Source organism: Salvelinus fontinalis, chromosome 3 (assembly GCF_029448725.1).
Source record: "Salvelinus fontinalis isolate EN_2023a chromosome 3, ASM2944872v1, whole genome shotgun sequence".
Lineage (NCBI taxonomy): Eukaryota > Metazoa > Chordata > Actinopteri > Salmoniformes > Salmonidae > Salvelinus > Salvelinus fontinalis.
Window position 1 is genome coordinate 60,402,149 of NC_074667.1, and position 14,810 is coordinate 60,416,958.

Below are 14,810 nucleotides of genomic sequence, written 5' to 3' on the forward strand. Positions count from 1 at the left end.
CTTGTGTTATTCATACAAATATCTTACACAGTATTTGTGAGCATTGAATGGATATCAAAGGAGGATGGGACCGGAAAGAGTTGTCATGGATCTTAACCCGTTTTGATGCCATGCAGGAAGATAAGTTAGTTGTTGTCACTTTGTCACATCATGAATTGGCACCCAGCCAGCCAGCCTATCATATCATGGTTTCCTTTATATGTTGAAATATTAACAGGTGTCTGTGTGTGCTAGCATCTATATCATTTGTCTATTCATGACAGTATTAAACTTCCATAAACTGTTGTACCAATGTCAAGCTGTGTGTGTGTGGTTTTGTCTCTCTGTGTGTCTTTCTATTGTCTATATTCATTCTTCCATTCATGTGGGTACCTCCAGGTGTGTGTGTCCTTCTATCCTCCCATTCCTCCTCCTGCAGCGTGGCTGTGCCCCTGCCATGGAAATAGACAGCTGCCTTTTTATTCTCTGGCACAGATGACCCACAATCCAGTTATAAGCGCGCCCCTTATTTAGCTCTGCCCTGGGCAGAGACTGTAATAAGGTGTGTGTGTGTGTGTGTGTGTGTGTGTGCAGCCCTGATTTAGCTGCTGTGGGACGTTATAAGGAGCTAGCGCCAATGGTACCACCAGAACTATAAATAGACTCACACACATTAACAACCTGAGCTGATGTTCCAGCCTCTGTTCTCTCTGTCTGTCTGTGTGTGTACGTCTCTGCACGTGTACAATGTATGTGTAATTCCCAATGCTTCTCCAATGTATGCTGTGTGTCTGTGTGCACATGTATTTATGTTAGTACGTAAGTATCTGCATGAGTATCAGCGAGTAAACGTGTTTGTGTTTGACTAATCTGTAGTGTAGTTCAGTTCTAACCCCTGACCCTGCCCCCCTCCTGTCTCTCCCCACCCACTCCCTGATGAGAGAGAGCTTTGAAACAAAGCCGCTGTGACATCACAGCACCCGGCACACAATGGCTGCTTTTTGCACCCACCGCGTCACAGATGCCTGCAAAACTGAGTGTATGCCAGGCAACTGGAGGGCCATGTGGGAGAACCCACTGCCGGGTAGCGGTTTGTCAGTAAGTGAGATGTGGAAGGAACTGAAAGCATGTGTGTCAGCAGCAGGAGAGGGGAAATAGAGAGGTACCCATGTACAGTATATTAATCTATGTATTACGTATCATTGCCACCATGCAAAGCTACAGCTACAGTGCTTTCAGAAAGTATTCAGACCCGTTGACTTTTTACACATTTTGTTATGTTACAGCATTACTCAAATTTATTAAATTGTTTTTTTCTCCCTCATCAATCTACACACAATACTCCATAATGACAAAGCAAAAACAGGTTTTTAGTTGTTTTTTTTGCAAATGTATAAAAAATAACATATGAGAATCTTGAGAGTCTTTAGGTGCCTTTTGGCAAACTCCGAGAGTGCTGTCATGTGCCTTTTACTGAAGAGTGGCTTCAGTCTGGCCACTTCCATCAAGGCCTGATTGGTGGAGTGCTGCAGAGATGGTTGTCGTTCTGGAATGTTCTCCCATCTCCACAGAGGAACTCTGGAGCTCTGTCAGAGTGACCACCGGGTTCTTGGTCACCTCCCTGACCAAGGCCCTTCTCCCCGATTGCTCAGTTTGGCCGGACGGCCAGCTCTAGGAAGAGTCTTGGAGGGTCCAAACTTCTTCCATTTTAAGAATGATGGAGGCCACTGTGTTCTTGGTGACCTTCAATGCTGCAGAATTGTTTTGGTTCCCTTCCCCAGATCTGTGCTTTGACACAATCCTGTCTTGGAGCTCTATGGACAATTCCTTTGACCTCATGTCGTGGTTTTAGCTCTGACATGCACTGTTAACTGTGGGACCTTATATAGACAGGTGTGTGCCTTTCCAAATGATGTCAAATCACTTGAATTTACCACAGGTGGACTCCAATCAAGTTGTAGAAACATCTCAAGGTTGATCAATGGAAACAGGATGCACCTGAGCTCAATTCCGAGTCTCATAGCAAAGGGTATGAATACTTGTGTAAATAAGTTATTTCTATGTTTGTTTTGTTATACATTTGCAGAAATGTCTAAAAACCTGTTTTCCTTTAGTCATTATGGGGTATTTTGTGTAGATTTCTGAGATGTTATATATTTAATCTATTTTAGAATAAGACTGTAACGTAAGAAAATGTGGAAAAAGTCAAGGGGTCTGAATACGTTCCGAATGCATTGTAACTGCCAAAATAAAGAAAACACCAACATATAGTGTCTTAATAGGGTGTTGGCCCACCATGAGCCACCAGAACAGCTTCAATGCGCCTTCATATAGATTCTACAAGTGTCTCTGGAAGTCTATTGGAGGGATGTGATGCCATTCTTCCATGAGAAATTCCAGTTGGTGTTTTGTTGAAGGTTGTGGAAAACGCTGTCTCCAGAATCTCCTATAAGTGTTCAATTGGGTTGATCTGGTGACTGAGACACACACACCATTTAAACCCCCCCTGCTCCTTTGAGACCCCTCTTTCAAAGTCACTGAGATCTCTTCTTCTAGCCATGGTAGCCAAAATAATGTCAAACTGGGCATTTTTATACATGACCCTAAGTATGATGGGATGTTAATTGGTTAATTAACTCTGGAACCACACCTGTGTGGAAGCACCTGGTTTCAACATACTTTGTATCCCTCCTTTACGATGTCATCATGGTGAGCGTGAACTGAGTGTGTATGAGAGTGAGAGAATGCACAGGCAGCACTGAGCATTGAAGGAGGTGGTGTCCCGTAGGGTAGCTCAACCAGACAGAAGTTTTGCCTTTTTCGCATAATATTTCCAATCGTTTACCTTGGGGTAGGAGTAAAAAGTATATTTGGAACTGAACATGATTAACTATGTTGAGAGTGTTAGCATGCATTAGCATTAAACTAAGTTAAACTTTGCCATATCACGCAAAGGTTTGCTTCTGAATCTCAGCTAGCATTCTAAGCTAAACCAGCAAGAGCACATTGAGACATGCTGGGAGACTAGCATGTTGAACTAAACCAGCAAGAGCACATTGAGACATGCTGGGAGACTAGCATGTTGAACTAAACCAGCAAGAGCACATTGAGACATGCTGGGAGACTAGCATGTTGAACTAAACCAGCAAGAGCACATTAAGACATGCTGGGAGACTAGCATGTTGAACTAAACCAGCAAGAGCACATTGAGATGTGCTGAAATCATTGGCATGCTAACATGAAGGGCCTTTTCTTCTATTGTGTTTTTGACTGTACATTTGTTTGTGTGTAACTCTGTGTTGTTGTTTTTGACTGTACATTTGTTTGTGTGTAACTCTGTGTTGTTGTTTTTGACTGTACATTTGTTTGTGTGTAACTCTGTGTTGTTGTTTTTGACTGTACATTTGTTTGTGTGTAACTCTGTGTTGTTGTTTTTGACTGTACATTTGTTTGTGTGTAACTCTGTGTTGTTGTATGTGCCGCACTGCTTTGCTTTATCTTGGCCAGGTCACAGTTGTAAATGAGAACTTGTTCTCAACTGGCCTACCTGGTTAAATAAAGGTGAAATTAAATAAATAAAAATGAAGCTCAACTAGATCACCAAGATATGCAGGAAATATCATCATGCTAAGCTAAACGTAGGAGTGGACACAGAGGCACTCTGGATGGCATTCCTAGGCGAGCCGATTGAGTTTGAAAATGTAATCACCCAATTCGTCAGGGCCTATAAATACAACCAGAGGCATTGTGTCTGTCAGTGTGTAGCTAGTGGTGTAATAGTGTTAATAGTAGCAGTAGTGGTGTAATAGGGTTAATAGTAGCAGTAGTGGTGTAATAGTGTTAATAGTAGCAGCAGTAGTGGTGTAATAGTGTTAATAGTAGCAGTAGTGGTGTAATAGTGTTAATAGTAGCAGTAGTAGTGGTGTAATAGTGTTAATAGCAGTAGTAGTGGTGTAATAGTGTTAATAGTAGCAGTAGTGGTGTAATAGTGTTAATAGTAGCAGTAGTAGTGGTGTAATAGTGTTAATAGTAGCAGTAGTGGTGGTGTAATAGTGTTAATATTAGTAGTAGTGGTGTAATAGTGTTAATTGTAGCAGCAGTAGTGGTGTAATAGTGTTAATATTAGTAGTAGTGGTGTAATAGTGTTAATAGTAGCAGTAGTAATGGTGTAATAGTGTTAATAGTAGTAGTGGTGTAATAGTGTTAATAGTAGCAGTAGTAGTGGTGTAATAGTGTTAATTGTAGCAGCAGTAGTGGTGTAATAGTGTTAATAGCAGCAGTAGTGTTGTAATAGTGTTAATAGTAGCAGCAGTAGTGGTGTAATAGTGTTAATATTAGTAGTAGTGGTGTAATAGTGTTAATAGTAGCAGTAGTAATGGTGTAATAGTGTTAATAGTAGTAGTGGTGTAATAGTGTTAATAGTAGCAGTAGTAGTGGTGTAATAGTGTTAATAGTAGTAGTGGTGTAATAGTGTTAATAGCAGCAGTAGTGGTGTAATAGTGTTAATGGTAGCAGTAGTGGTGTAATAGTGTTAATAGTAGCAGTAGTAATGGTGTAATAGTGTTAATTGTAGCAGCAGTAGTGGTGTAATAGTGTTAATTGTAGCAGCAGTAGTGGTGTAATAGTGTTAATTGTAGCAGCAGTAGTGGTGTAATAGTGTTAATGGTGGCAGCAGTAGTGGTGTAATAGTTTTAATAGCAGCAGTAGTGGTGTAATAGTGTTAATAGTAGCAGTAGTAGTGGTGTAATAGTGTTAATAGTAGTAGTGGTGTAATAGTGTTAATAGTAGCAGCAGTAGTGGTGTAATAGTGTTAATGGTATCAGTAGTGGTGTAATAGTGTTAATAGTAGCAGTAGTGGTGTGATAGTGTTAATATTAGTGTTAATATTAGTAGTAGTAGTGGTGTAATAGTGTTAATAGTGGCAGTAGTGGTGTAATAGTGTTAATAGTAGCAGTAGTAGTGGTGTAATGGTGTTAATTGTAGCAGCAGTAGTGGTGTAATAGTGTTAATAGTGGCAGCAGTAGTGGTGTAATAGTGTTAATAGTAGTAATGGTGTAATAGTGTTAATAGTAGCAGTAGTGGTGTAATAGTGTTAATGGTATCAGTAGTGGTGTAATAGTGTTAATAGTAGCAGTAGTGGTGTGATAGTGTTAATATTAGTAGTAGTAGTGGTGTAATAGTGTTAATAGTGGCAGTAGTGGTGTAATAGTGTTAATAGTAGCAGTAGTGGTGTAATAGTGTTAATAGTAGCAGTAGTGGTGTAATAGTGTTAATAGTAGCAGTAGTGGTGTAATAGTGTTAATAGTAGCAGTAGTAGTGGTGTAATAGTGTTAATAGTGGCAGTAGTGGTGTAATAGTGTTAATAGTAGCAGTAGTGGTGTAATAGTGTTAATAGTAGCAGTAGTAGTGGTGTAATAGTGTTAATAGCAGCAGTAGTAGTGGTGTAATAGTGTTAATAGTGGCAGTAGTGGTGTAATAGTGTTAATAGTAGCAGTAGTGGTGTAATAGTGTTAATAGTAGCAGTAGTAGTGGTGTAATAGTGTTAATAGCAGCAGTAGTAGTGGTGTAATAGTGTTAATAGTAGTAGTAGTGGTGTAATGGTGTTAATAGCAGCAGTAGTGGTGTAATAGTGTTAATAGTAGCAGTAGTAGTGGTGTAATAGTGTTAATAGCAGCAGTAGTAGTGGTGTAATAGTGTTAATAGTAGTAGTAGTGGTGTAATAGTGTTAATAGTAGCAGTAGTGGTGTAATAGTGTTAATAGTGGTAGTAGTAGTGGTGTAATAGTGTTAATAGTAGCAGTAGTAATGGTGTAATAGTGTTAATAGTAGTAGTAGTGGTGTAATAGTGTTAATATTAGCAGTAGTGGTGTAATAGTGTTAATAGTAGCAGTAGTAGTGGTGTAATAGTGTTAATGGTATCAGTAGTGGTGTAATAGTGTTAATAGTAGCAGTAGTGGTGGTGTAATAGTGTTAATAGTAGTAGTAGTGGTGTAATAGTGTTAATAGTGGCAGTAGTAGTGGTGTAATAGTGTTAATAGCAGCAGTAGTGGTGTAATAGTGTTAATAGTAGCAGTAGTGGTGTAATAGTGTTAATAGTAGCAGTAGTGGTGTAATAGTGTTAATAGTAGCAGTAGTGGTGTAATAGTGTTAATAGTAGCAGCAGTAGTGGTGTAATAGTGTTAATAGCAGTAGTAGTGGTGTAATAGTGTTAATAGTAGCAGTAGTGGTGTAATAGTGTTAATAGTAGCAGCAGTAGTGGTGTAATAGTGTTAATAGTAGCAGTAGTGGTGTAATAGTGTTAATAGTAGCAGCAGTAGTGGTGTAATAGTGTTAATAGCAGTAGTAGTGGTGTAATAGTGTTAATAGTAGCAGTAGTGGTGTAATAGTGTTAATAGTAGCAGTAGTAGTGGTGTAATAGTGTTAATAGCAGTAGTAGTGGTGTAATAGTGTTAATAGTAGCAGTAGTAGTGGTGTAATAGTGTTAATGGTATCAGTAGTGGTGGTAGTTGATGTAGTTGTGGTTTGTGTTTGGCTGGTCCTGGTCAGGTGTTGGTTCTCTGTGTGCTGCCATGCTGTAGTAGAGAGGGCTCTTGGAGTCAGAACGCTGTGCGTGCGTTTGGACCAGCCAGTATGCACAAAGCGGGCACTGAAATGTACACGGCAGACAACAGGCGGCCTCAGTCCTTCTCAATAGGAGCTGCCCTTCTTATTGTACCTCACACACAGTGAGCTTCTCTCTCTCTCTTTCCCTTCTCTCTCTCCATGCCCATGTATGGCCTGTGTATCTGATGAAGGTTGTTATGTCTGCTCTGATTGGTTGACGTCTCTCTGGCTTCTTATTGTGCATCTGGATGAAACGGTAGAAACATACTCTCAGGCCACGGCTGCACTTTTATTCACATTGACTTATATTTCATTTGTCTGAAAGGAACAGTCCCAGATAGTAGAATAACAGCAGATCAGGTGTAGTTGTAACACTGCTGAAAGGGGAACTCTGGGGCTCTCCTAAGTGAGAGAAGGGTGGGTTGGAGGTGGAGGAGGAAGGGTGTGGAGGTGGGCGATGGTGAGGGTGTTCCCCCTCACATGACCTCCACACAACAACCGGACCACATGACTCCCACATGACTTCCCCAATGGTAACCATGGGTACGCTCCTAGGCCCAGGGGCTGGAGGGGGTTGGTCTGATGTGCCCACACCTCCACCCTACCCCTCCCGTCTCCCCAAACCTCCCCCACCCAGCCTCCACTGCCTCCTAATGCACAGTGTTATTCAATCTCAACCACAGAGAGGAAAGGGCATTAAAAGTAGCATGCACTTGAGATTCCTTTTAGTTTCAAACTGTAAATATGATGATGTTTTTGTCTTATTCTGGAGACCAGGTTTCTATGATTGAATACGGCCCTTACCTACTCTTAAGATGCCTAAAGACTTAGTGTATTATCATGCTGAAAGACTGGCTACTGTGCTTGTCATACACTGAAGGGACAAGGCAGTTCATCATAGTGGCATTGGTTTCATTTGTCACTTGATTATGTTTTCACACACTTTAACGTTACATGATGTGAACACATAGGCAGTACTGATAGTTCGTGACCTGGGATCCAGTTGTCCTCATCACCCCTTTTCCAAAGCCATGGGGGTAGCTGCTAGTTAACAGACAGTGAATATATGGCATTGTCTGTGTCTGATATGGAAACATTGAGGGATGTTATTAATTAGATAGTTTATGTACTGGCCAGACATCATATGACCTGCTAATACAGCATAAACAGACTGATGCATTGTGGTCTACTGTATTGTACATTTACTTTATATTCCATGTGTCCTGACAGGGGTACAGACAGACCTGGAGGGATGTGGTTGTGGATTATATCCCTGTTGATTACACTAATTGATTAGTTGGTAAGAAATGTGATTTGAATATCTAGTTTTCCAGGTCTGACTGAGATGATTAGAAGGTAAAAGGACATGGTTGGTGATGTCAGGGACCACAGTGGCAGGACTCATGAGGCCTTACACCTGATGCACCTGTGTGACTTTCTAACATAGTATTCTAACACCACCTTTACTCTCCCTCTTCCCTCAGCTTCCTCACTCTCTCCCTCTTCCCTCAGCTTCCTCACTCTCTCCCTCTTCCCTCAGCTTCCTCACTCTCTCGGGCTGGACTGCAGTGCGTCTGCGTCGGCTCGCCCTCCCCTCCCCCCTCGCCCCCCAGCCATGGCCTCACGAATAGGGCTGCGGCTGCAGGTAAACACATTTTGGACTGATTGATTTATTGGTTAATTGATTGATTGGTTAACAGACAGATGTACACTATTACTGTATACAGTAGATCAATTAATTGACTGACTGACTGACTGATGTCTTGAATGAGTGATGTATTGACTGACTGACTAACTCATTCATGTATTGACTGACTGATTGATGTATTGACTGAGTGACTGAGTGACTGACTGACTAATGTATTGACTGACTGACTGATGTATTGACTGACTAACTGATGGACTGACTGACTGACTGACTGATGGACTGACTGACTGATGTATTGACTGACTAACTGATGGACTGACTGACTGATGTATTGACTGACTAACTGATGGACTGACTGACTGATGTACTGACTGACTGACTGATGGACTGACTGACTGATGTATTGACTGACTGACTGATGTATTGACTAACTGACTGACTGACTGACTGACTGACTGACTGACTGACTGACTGACTGACTGACTGACTGATGTATTGACTGACTGACTGACTGATTGACGGATTGATGGATGTATTTCATTGACTGATTGTCGGATGTATTTGACTGACTGACTGATTGATGTATTGACTGACTGACTGACTGATGTATTGACTGACTGACTGACTGATGTATTGACTGACTGACTGACTGATGGATGCATTTGACTGACTGACTGACTGATGTATTGACTGACTGACTGACTGACTGACTGATTGATTGATTGATGTATTGCCTGACTGACTGATTGATGTATTGACTGACTGACTGATTGATGTATTGACTGACTGACTGACTGACTGACTGACTGACTGACTGACTGACTGACTGACTAACTGATGGACTGACTGACTGATGTATTGACTGACTGACTGATGTATTGACTGACTGACTGACTGACTGACTGATGTATTGACTGACTGACTGACTGATTGACGGATTGATGGATGTATTTCATTGACTGATTGTCGGATGTATTTAACTGACTGACTGATTGATGTATTGACTGACTGACTGATGTATTGACTGACTGACTGACTGATGTATTGACTGACTGACTGACTGATGGATGCATTTGACTGACTGACTGACTGATGTATTGACTGACTGACTGACTGACTGATTGATTGATTGATGTATTGCCTGACTGACTGATTGATGTATTGACTGACTGACTGACTGACTTACTGACTGACTGACTGACTGATGGATGGATGTATTTGACTGACTGACTGACGTATTGACTGACATACTGACTGACGTATTGACTGACTGACTGGCTGATGTATTGACTGACTGACTGATTGATGTATTGACTGACTGACTGATGTATTGACTGACTGACTGATGTATTTTACTGACTGACTGACAGATGTATTGACTGACTGACTGATGTATTGACTGACTGACTGACGGATGTATTGACTGACTGACTGATGTATTGACTGACTGACTGACTGATGTATTGACTGACTGACTGATGTATTGACTGACTGACTGACTGATGTATTGACTGACTGACTGATGTATTTTACTGACTGACTGACTGATGTATTGACTGACTGACTGATGTATTGACTGACTGACTGACTGATGTATTGACTGACTGACTGATGTATTTTACTGACCGACTGACTGACTGACTGACTGATGTATTGACTGACTGACTGACTGATGTATTGACTGACTGACTGATGTATTTTACTGACTGACTGACTGATGTATGTATTGTCAGCTGATGCGAGACCAGCTGCAGCAGGAGGAGCAGCGGGAGCGGCAACTGCAGCAGAATGCGGCCCTGCAGTACATGCAACAGCAGCGTATGTCTGCCCCTGCACCCAGCCCTGCCATCAACGCTCCACAACACTGCCAGAGCATGCAGGTGCCTGTGGAGGTCCTCAAGGTAAGACCGAGAGATGGAGAGTAGGTGTGTGTGTCCTCAGGGATTGCGCACACTCAGTCAACACCCACACTCAGTCAACACCCACACTCAGTCAACACCCACCCTCAGTCAACACCCACACTCAGTCAACACCCACACTCAGTCAACACCCACACTCAGTCAACACCCACACTCAGTCAACACCCACACTCAGTCAACACCCACACTCAGTCAACACCCACACTCAGTCAACACCCACACTCAGTCAACACCCACACTCAGTCAACACCCACACTCAGTCAACACCCACTCTCAGTCAACACCCACACTCAGTCAACATCCACATTTAGTCAACACCCACACTCAGTCAACACCCACTCTCAGTCAACACCCACACTCAGTCAACACCCACACTCAGTCAACACCCACATTTAGTCAACACCCACATTTAGTCAACACCCACACTCAGGCAACATCCACATTTAGTCAACACCCACATTCAGTCAACACCCACATCAGAGGGAGGCGGGGTTGAAGTGAGGGAAGGATTCAGGCTGAAAAGTTAAACGGGAAGTTTAGTTTGATCAGCAGCAGCAGCAGAAAGGTGAATTGATTAGAAGTACAGTGTGCCAAGTGGGGAGATGAAGAGAGAGAGAGGGTATAGAGGAGGGAAAAGCAACAATGGAAATGGAGGATAAAGAATGGGGACGGAGAGTATTCACATCCCTTAACTTTTCATGGACTCACTCTGTGTGCAATAATTAATTTTAAGATAACTGTATGTGTGGGGTACATATATCATCTGTAAGGTCCCTCAGTCCAGCAGTGAATTTCAAACAGATTCAACCACAACGACCAGAGAGGTTTTCCAATGACTCGCAAAGAAGGGCACCTATTGGTAGATGGGTAAAAATATAAAAAGCAGACAGTGACTATCCCTTTGAGCATGGTGAAGTTGTTAATTACACCTTAAATGGTGTATCAATACACCCAGTCACTACAAAGATAAAGCCTTCCTTCCTAACTCAGTTTCCGGAGAGAGAGGAAACCGCTCAGGGATTTCACCATGAGGCCAATGGTGACTTTAAAACACTTACAGAGTTTAATGGCTGGATAGGGGAAAACTGAGGATGGATCCACAACATTGTACACTGCTCAAAAAAATAAAGGGAACACTTAAACAACACAATGTAACTCCAAGTCAATCACACTTCTGTGAAATCAAACTGTCCACTTAGGAAGCAACACTGATTGACAATAGATTTCACATGCTGTTGTGCAAATGGAATAGACAAAAGGTGGAAATTATAGGCAATTAACAAGACACCCCCCAAAACAGGAGTGATTCTGCAGGTGGTGACCACAGACCACTTCTCAGTTCCTATGCTTCCTGGCTGATGTTTTGGTCACTTTTGAATACTGGCGGTGCTCTCACTCTAGTGGTAGCATGAGACAGAGTCTACAACCCACACAAGTGGCTCAGGTAGTGCAGTTCATCCAGGATGGCACATCAATGCGAACTGTGGCAAAAAGGTTTGCTGTGTCTGTCAGCGTAGTGTCCAGAGCATGCAGGCGCTACCAGGAGACAGGCCAGTACATCAGGAGACGTGGAGGAGGCCGTAGGAAGGCAACAACCCAGCAGCAGGACCGCTACCTCCGCCTTTGTGCAAGGAGGTGCACTGCCAGCGTCCTGAAAAATGACCTCCAGCAGGCCACAAATGTGCATGTGTCTGCTCAAACGGTCAGAAACAGACTCCATGAGGGTGGTATGAGGGCCCGACGTCCACAGGTGGGGGTTGTGCTTACAGCCCAACCCCGTGCAGGACGTTTGGCATTTGCCAGAGAACAGCAAGATTGGCAAATTCGCCACTGGCGCCCTGTGCTCTTCACAGATGAAAGCAGGTTCACACTGAGCACATGAGCACGTGTGACAGACGTGACAGAGTCTGGAGACGCCGTGGAGAACGTTCTGCTGCCTGCAACATCCTCCAGCATGACTGGTTTGGCGATGGGTCAGTCATGGTGTGGGGTGGCATTTCTTTGTAGGGCCGCACAGCCCTCCATGTGCTCGCCAGAGGTAGCCTGACTGCCATTAGGTACCGAGATGAGATCCTCAGACCCCTTGTGAGACCATATGCTGACACATGCACATTTGTGGCCTGCTGGAGGTCATTTTGCAGGGCGCTGGCAGTGCACCTCCTTGCACAAAGGCGGAGGTAGCGGTCCTGCTGCTGGGTTGTTGCCCTCCTACGGCCTCCTCCACGTCTCCTGATGTACTGGCCTGTCTCCTGGTAGCGCCTGCATGCTCTGGACACTACACTGACAGACACAGCAAACCTTTTTGCCACAGTTCGCATTGATGTGCCATCCTGGATGAACTGCACTACCTGAGCCACTTGTGTGGGTTGTAGACTCCGTCTCATGCTACCACTAGAGTGAGAGCACCGCCAGCATTCAAAAGTGACCAAAACATCAGCCAGGAAGCATAGGAACTGAGAAGTGGTCTGTGGTCACCACCTGCAGAATCACTCCTGTTTTGGGGGGTGTCTTGCTAATTGCCTATAATTTCCACCTTTTGTCTATTCCATTTGCACAACAGCATGTGAAATTCATTGTCAATCAGTGTTGCTTCCTAAGTGGACAGTTTGATTTCACAGAAATGTGATTGACTTGGAGTTACATTGTGTTGTTTAAGTGTTCCCTTTATTTTTTTGAGCAGTGTAGTTACACCACAATACTAACCTAAATGACAGAGTTAAAAGAAGGAAACCTGTACAGAATATAAATATTCCAAAACATGCATTCTGTTTGCAACAAGGCACTAAAGTAATACTGCAAAAAATGTGGCAACGCAATTCACTTTTTGTCCTGAATACAAAGAGCCATGTTTGGGGCAAATTCAATACAACACATTACTGAGTACAACTCTCCATATTTCAAGCATACTGGTGGCTGCATCATGTTATGGGTATGCTTATAATTGTTAAGGACTGGGGAGTTTTTCAGGATAAAAAGTTAACAGAATGGAGCTAAGCACTGGCAAAATCCTAGAGGAAAACCTGGTTGTCTGCTTTCCAACAGACACTGGGAGATTACTTCACCCTTCACCAAAACAATAACCTTAAACACAAGGCCAAATCTAAACTGGAGTTGCTTACCAAGAAGGCAGTGAATGTTCCTGAGTGGCCAAGTTCCAGTTTTGACTTAAATCTGCTTGAAATGACAATCAGTCCATTTTAATCCCACTTTGTAACACAACAAAATGTGGATAGGGGTGTGAATACTTTCTGAAGGCACTGTTGGTGAAAAAGAGAAAACATACCGGAGATGATAGAGAAAGGGTAGAGATTCAGGCAGAGAAAGAGAGGGGGATTTAGGAGAAGGGGTAATCCACTCACGTGTTGCTGAGGGTCAGCCAGCCTCACTGAGCTCCTCCTGGGTGCAGTGGAGGTGGTCAGGGCTGGATCACTTCTGCTAGGTGGACTGGACTAGAAAGGGGTGGAAACAGCAAAGACCGAGAAGGAAACGGAGAAGGAAAGAAATACAGAGATAAAGAGACTGAGAATAAAATGCGGTGGAACAGCAACAAGGTAGGTTGACGGAGAACCAGTCTTCATCATGACATGGCCCGCTGTGTGTGTGTGTGTGTGTGTGTGCATGCGTGCGTGCGTGCGTGCGTGCGTAGATATGACCGGCAGAAGTCAGATACTGTACTGACAGCAGGAGATAAAGGTTATCTGACATTTTGTCTGATTCCACAGATGTCAGTGAATGTTCTTATCAGTGTGTGTGAGTAGAGTGTACATTCTGTCTCTCTGTCAGTATCTCTCTGGTTCTTCTCTGTGTTGTGGGTTCATACTGTGTTTGTGTGTGTGTGTGTGTGTGTGTGTGTGTGTGTGTGTGTGTGTGTGTGTGTGTGTGTGTGTGTGTGTGTGTGTGTGTGTGTGTGTGTGTGTGTGTGTGTGTGTGTGTGTGTGTGTGTGTGTGTGTGTGTGCGTCTACATTTCAGGGGAGGCGACGGTGGGTGAATTAGAATTATACATACGTGTAGAAGTTAACTTCCTCCAAGTAGTGAGGAAGTCTCTGCTCTATATCTTCACCTCTGTACTGTTGACAACTGTTGGTCGAAAACTATATCAGTCTTCCTGTAATTCCTTTCACTTAGTGCATGTGGAGTTTACTTGTTCTGACAGAGACATGAGTTATGACAAATAGATCTGACTGCTGTTACTGTTTTGTCCCTGTGGGCCCATAGCAACGTGTCACTGATAGTTTTTCAACTGTAAAAAAACAGACCCACACTTACTCACGGGCACACACACACACACACACACACACACACACACAGTATGTACCATACTATACTCTACCTTACTCTACTCTACCCTACTCTACCCTGCTCTACACTACCCTACTCTACCCTGCCCTATTTTACTCTACCCTGCTCTACACTACTCTACCCTGCCCTATTCTACTCTACCTTACCCTACTCTACCCTGCCCTACCCTACTCCACCCTACCCTACTCTACACTACCCTACTCTACACTACCCTATTCTACTCTACTCTACCCTACCCTATTCTACTCTACCCTATTCTACTCTACCCTACTCTACCCTACCCTATTCTACTCTACCCTGCTCTACACTACTCTACCCTGCTCTACACTACTCTACCCTGCCCTATTCTACTCTACCTTACC

At 43.2% G+C, this 14,810-nt stretch overlaps 1 protein-coding gene across 4 annotated transcripts in view; it reads left to right on the plus strand.

The window, feature by feature from the left end:
- Nucleotides 1-14,810, plus strand: part of LOC129851248 (transcription factor EB-like) — a 77,619-nt gene that overhangs the window by 12,303 nt on the left and 50,506 nt on the right. For 3 of the 4 annotated variants that reach the window (XM_055917662.1, XM_055917660.1, XM_055917661.1), the window contains exons 4-5: nt 8,122-8,226; nt 9,963-10,130. In XM_055917662.1, coding sequence (XP_055773637.1) covers nt 8,122-8,226; nt 9,963-10,130 — 273 coding nt within the window. Of the gene's footprint in view, nt 1-8,065; nt 8,227-9,962; nt 10,131-14,810 lie in introns of all 4 variants that reach the window. The other variant, XM_055917663.1, reaches the window with a different exon arrangement.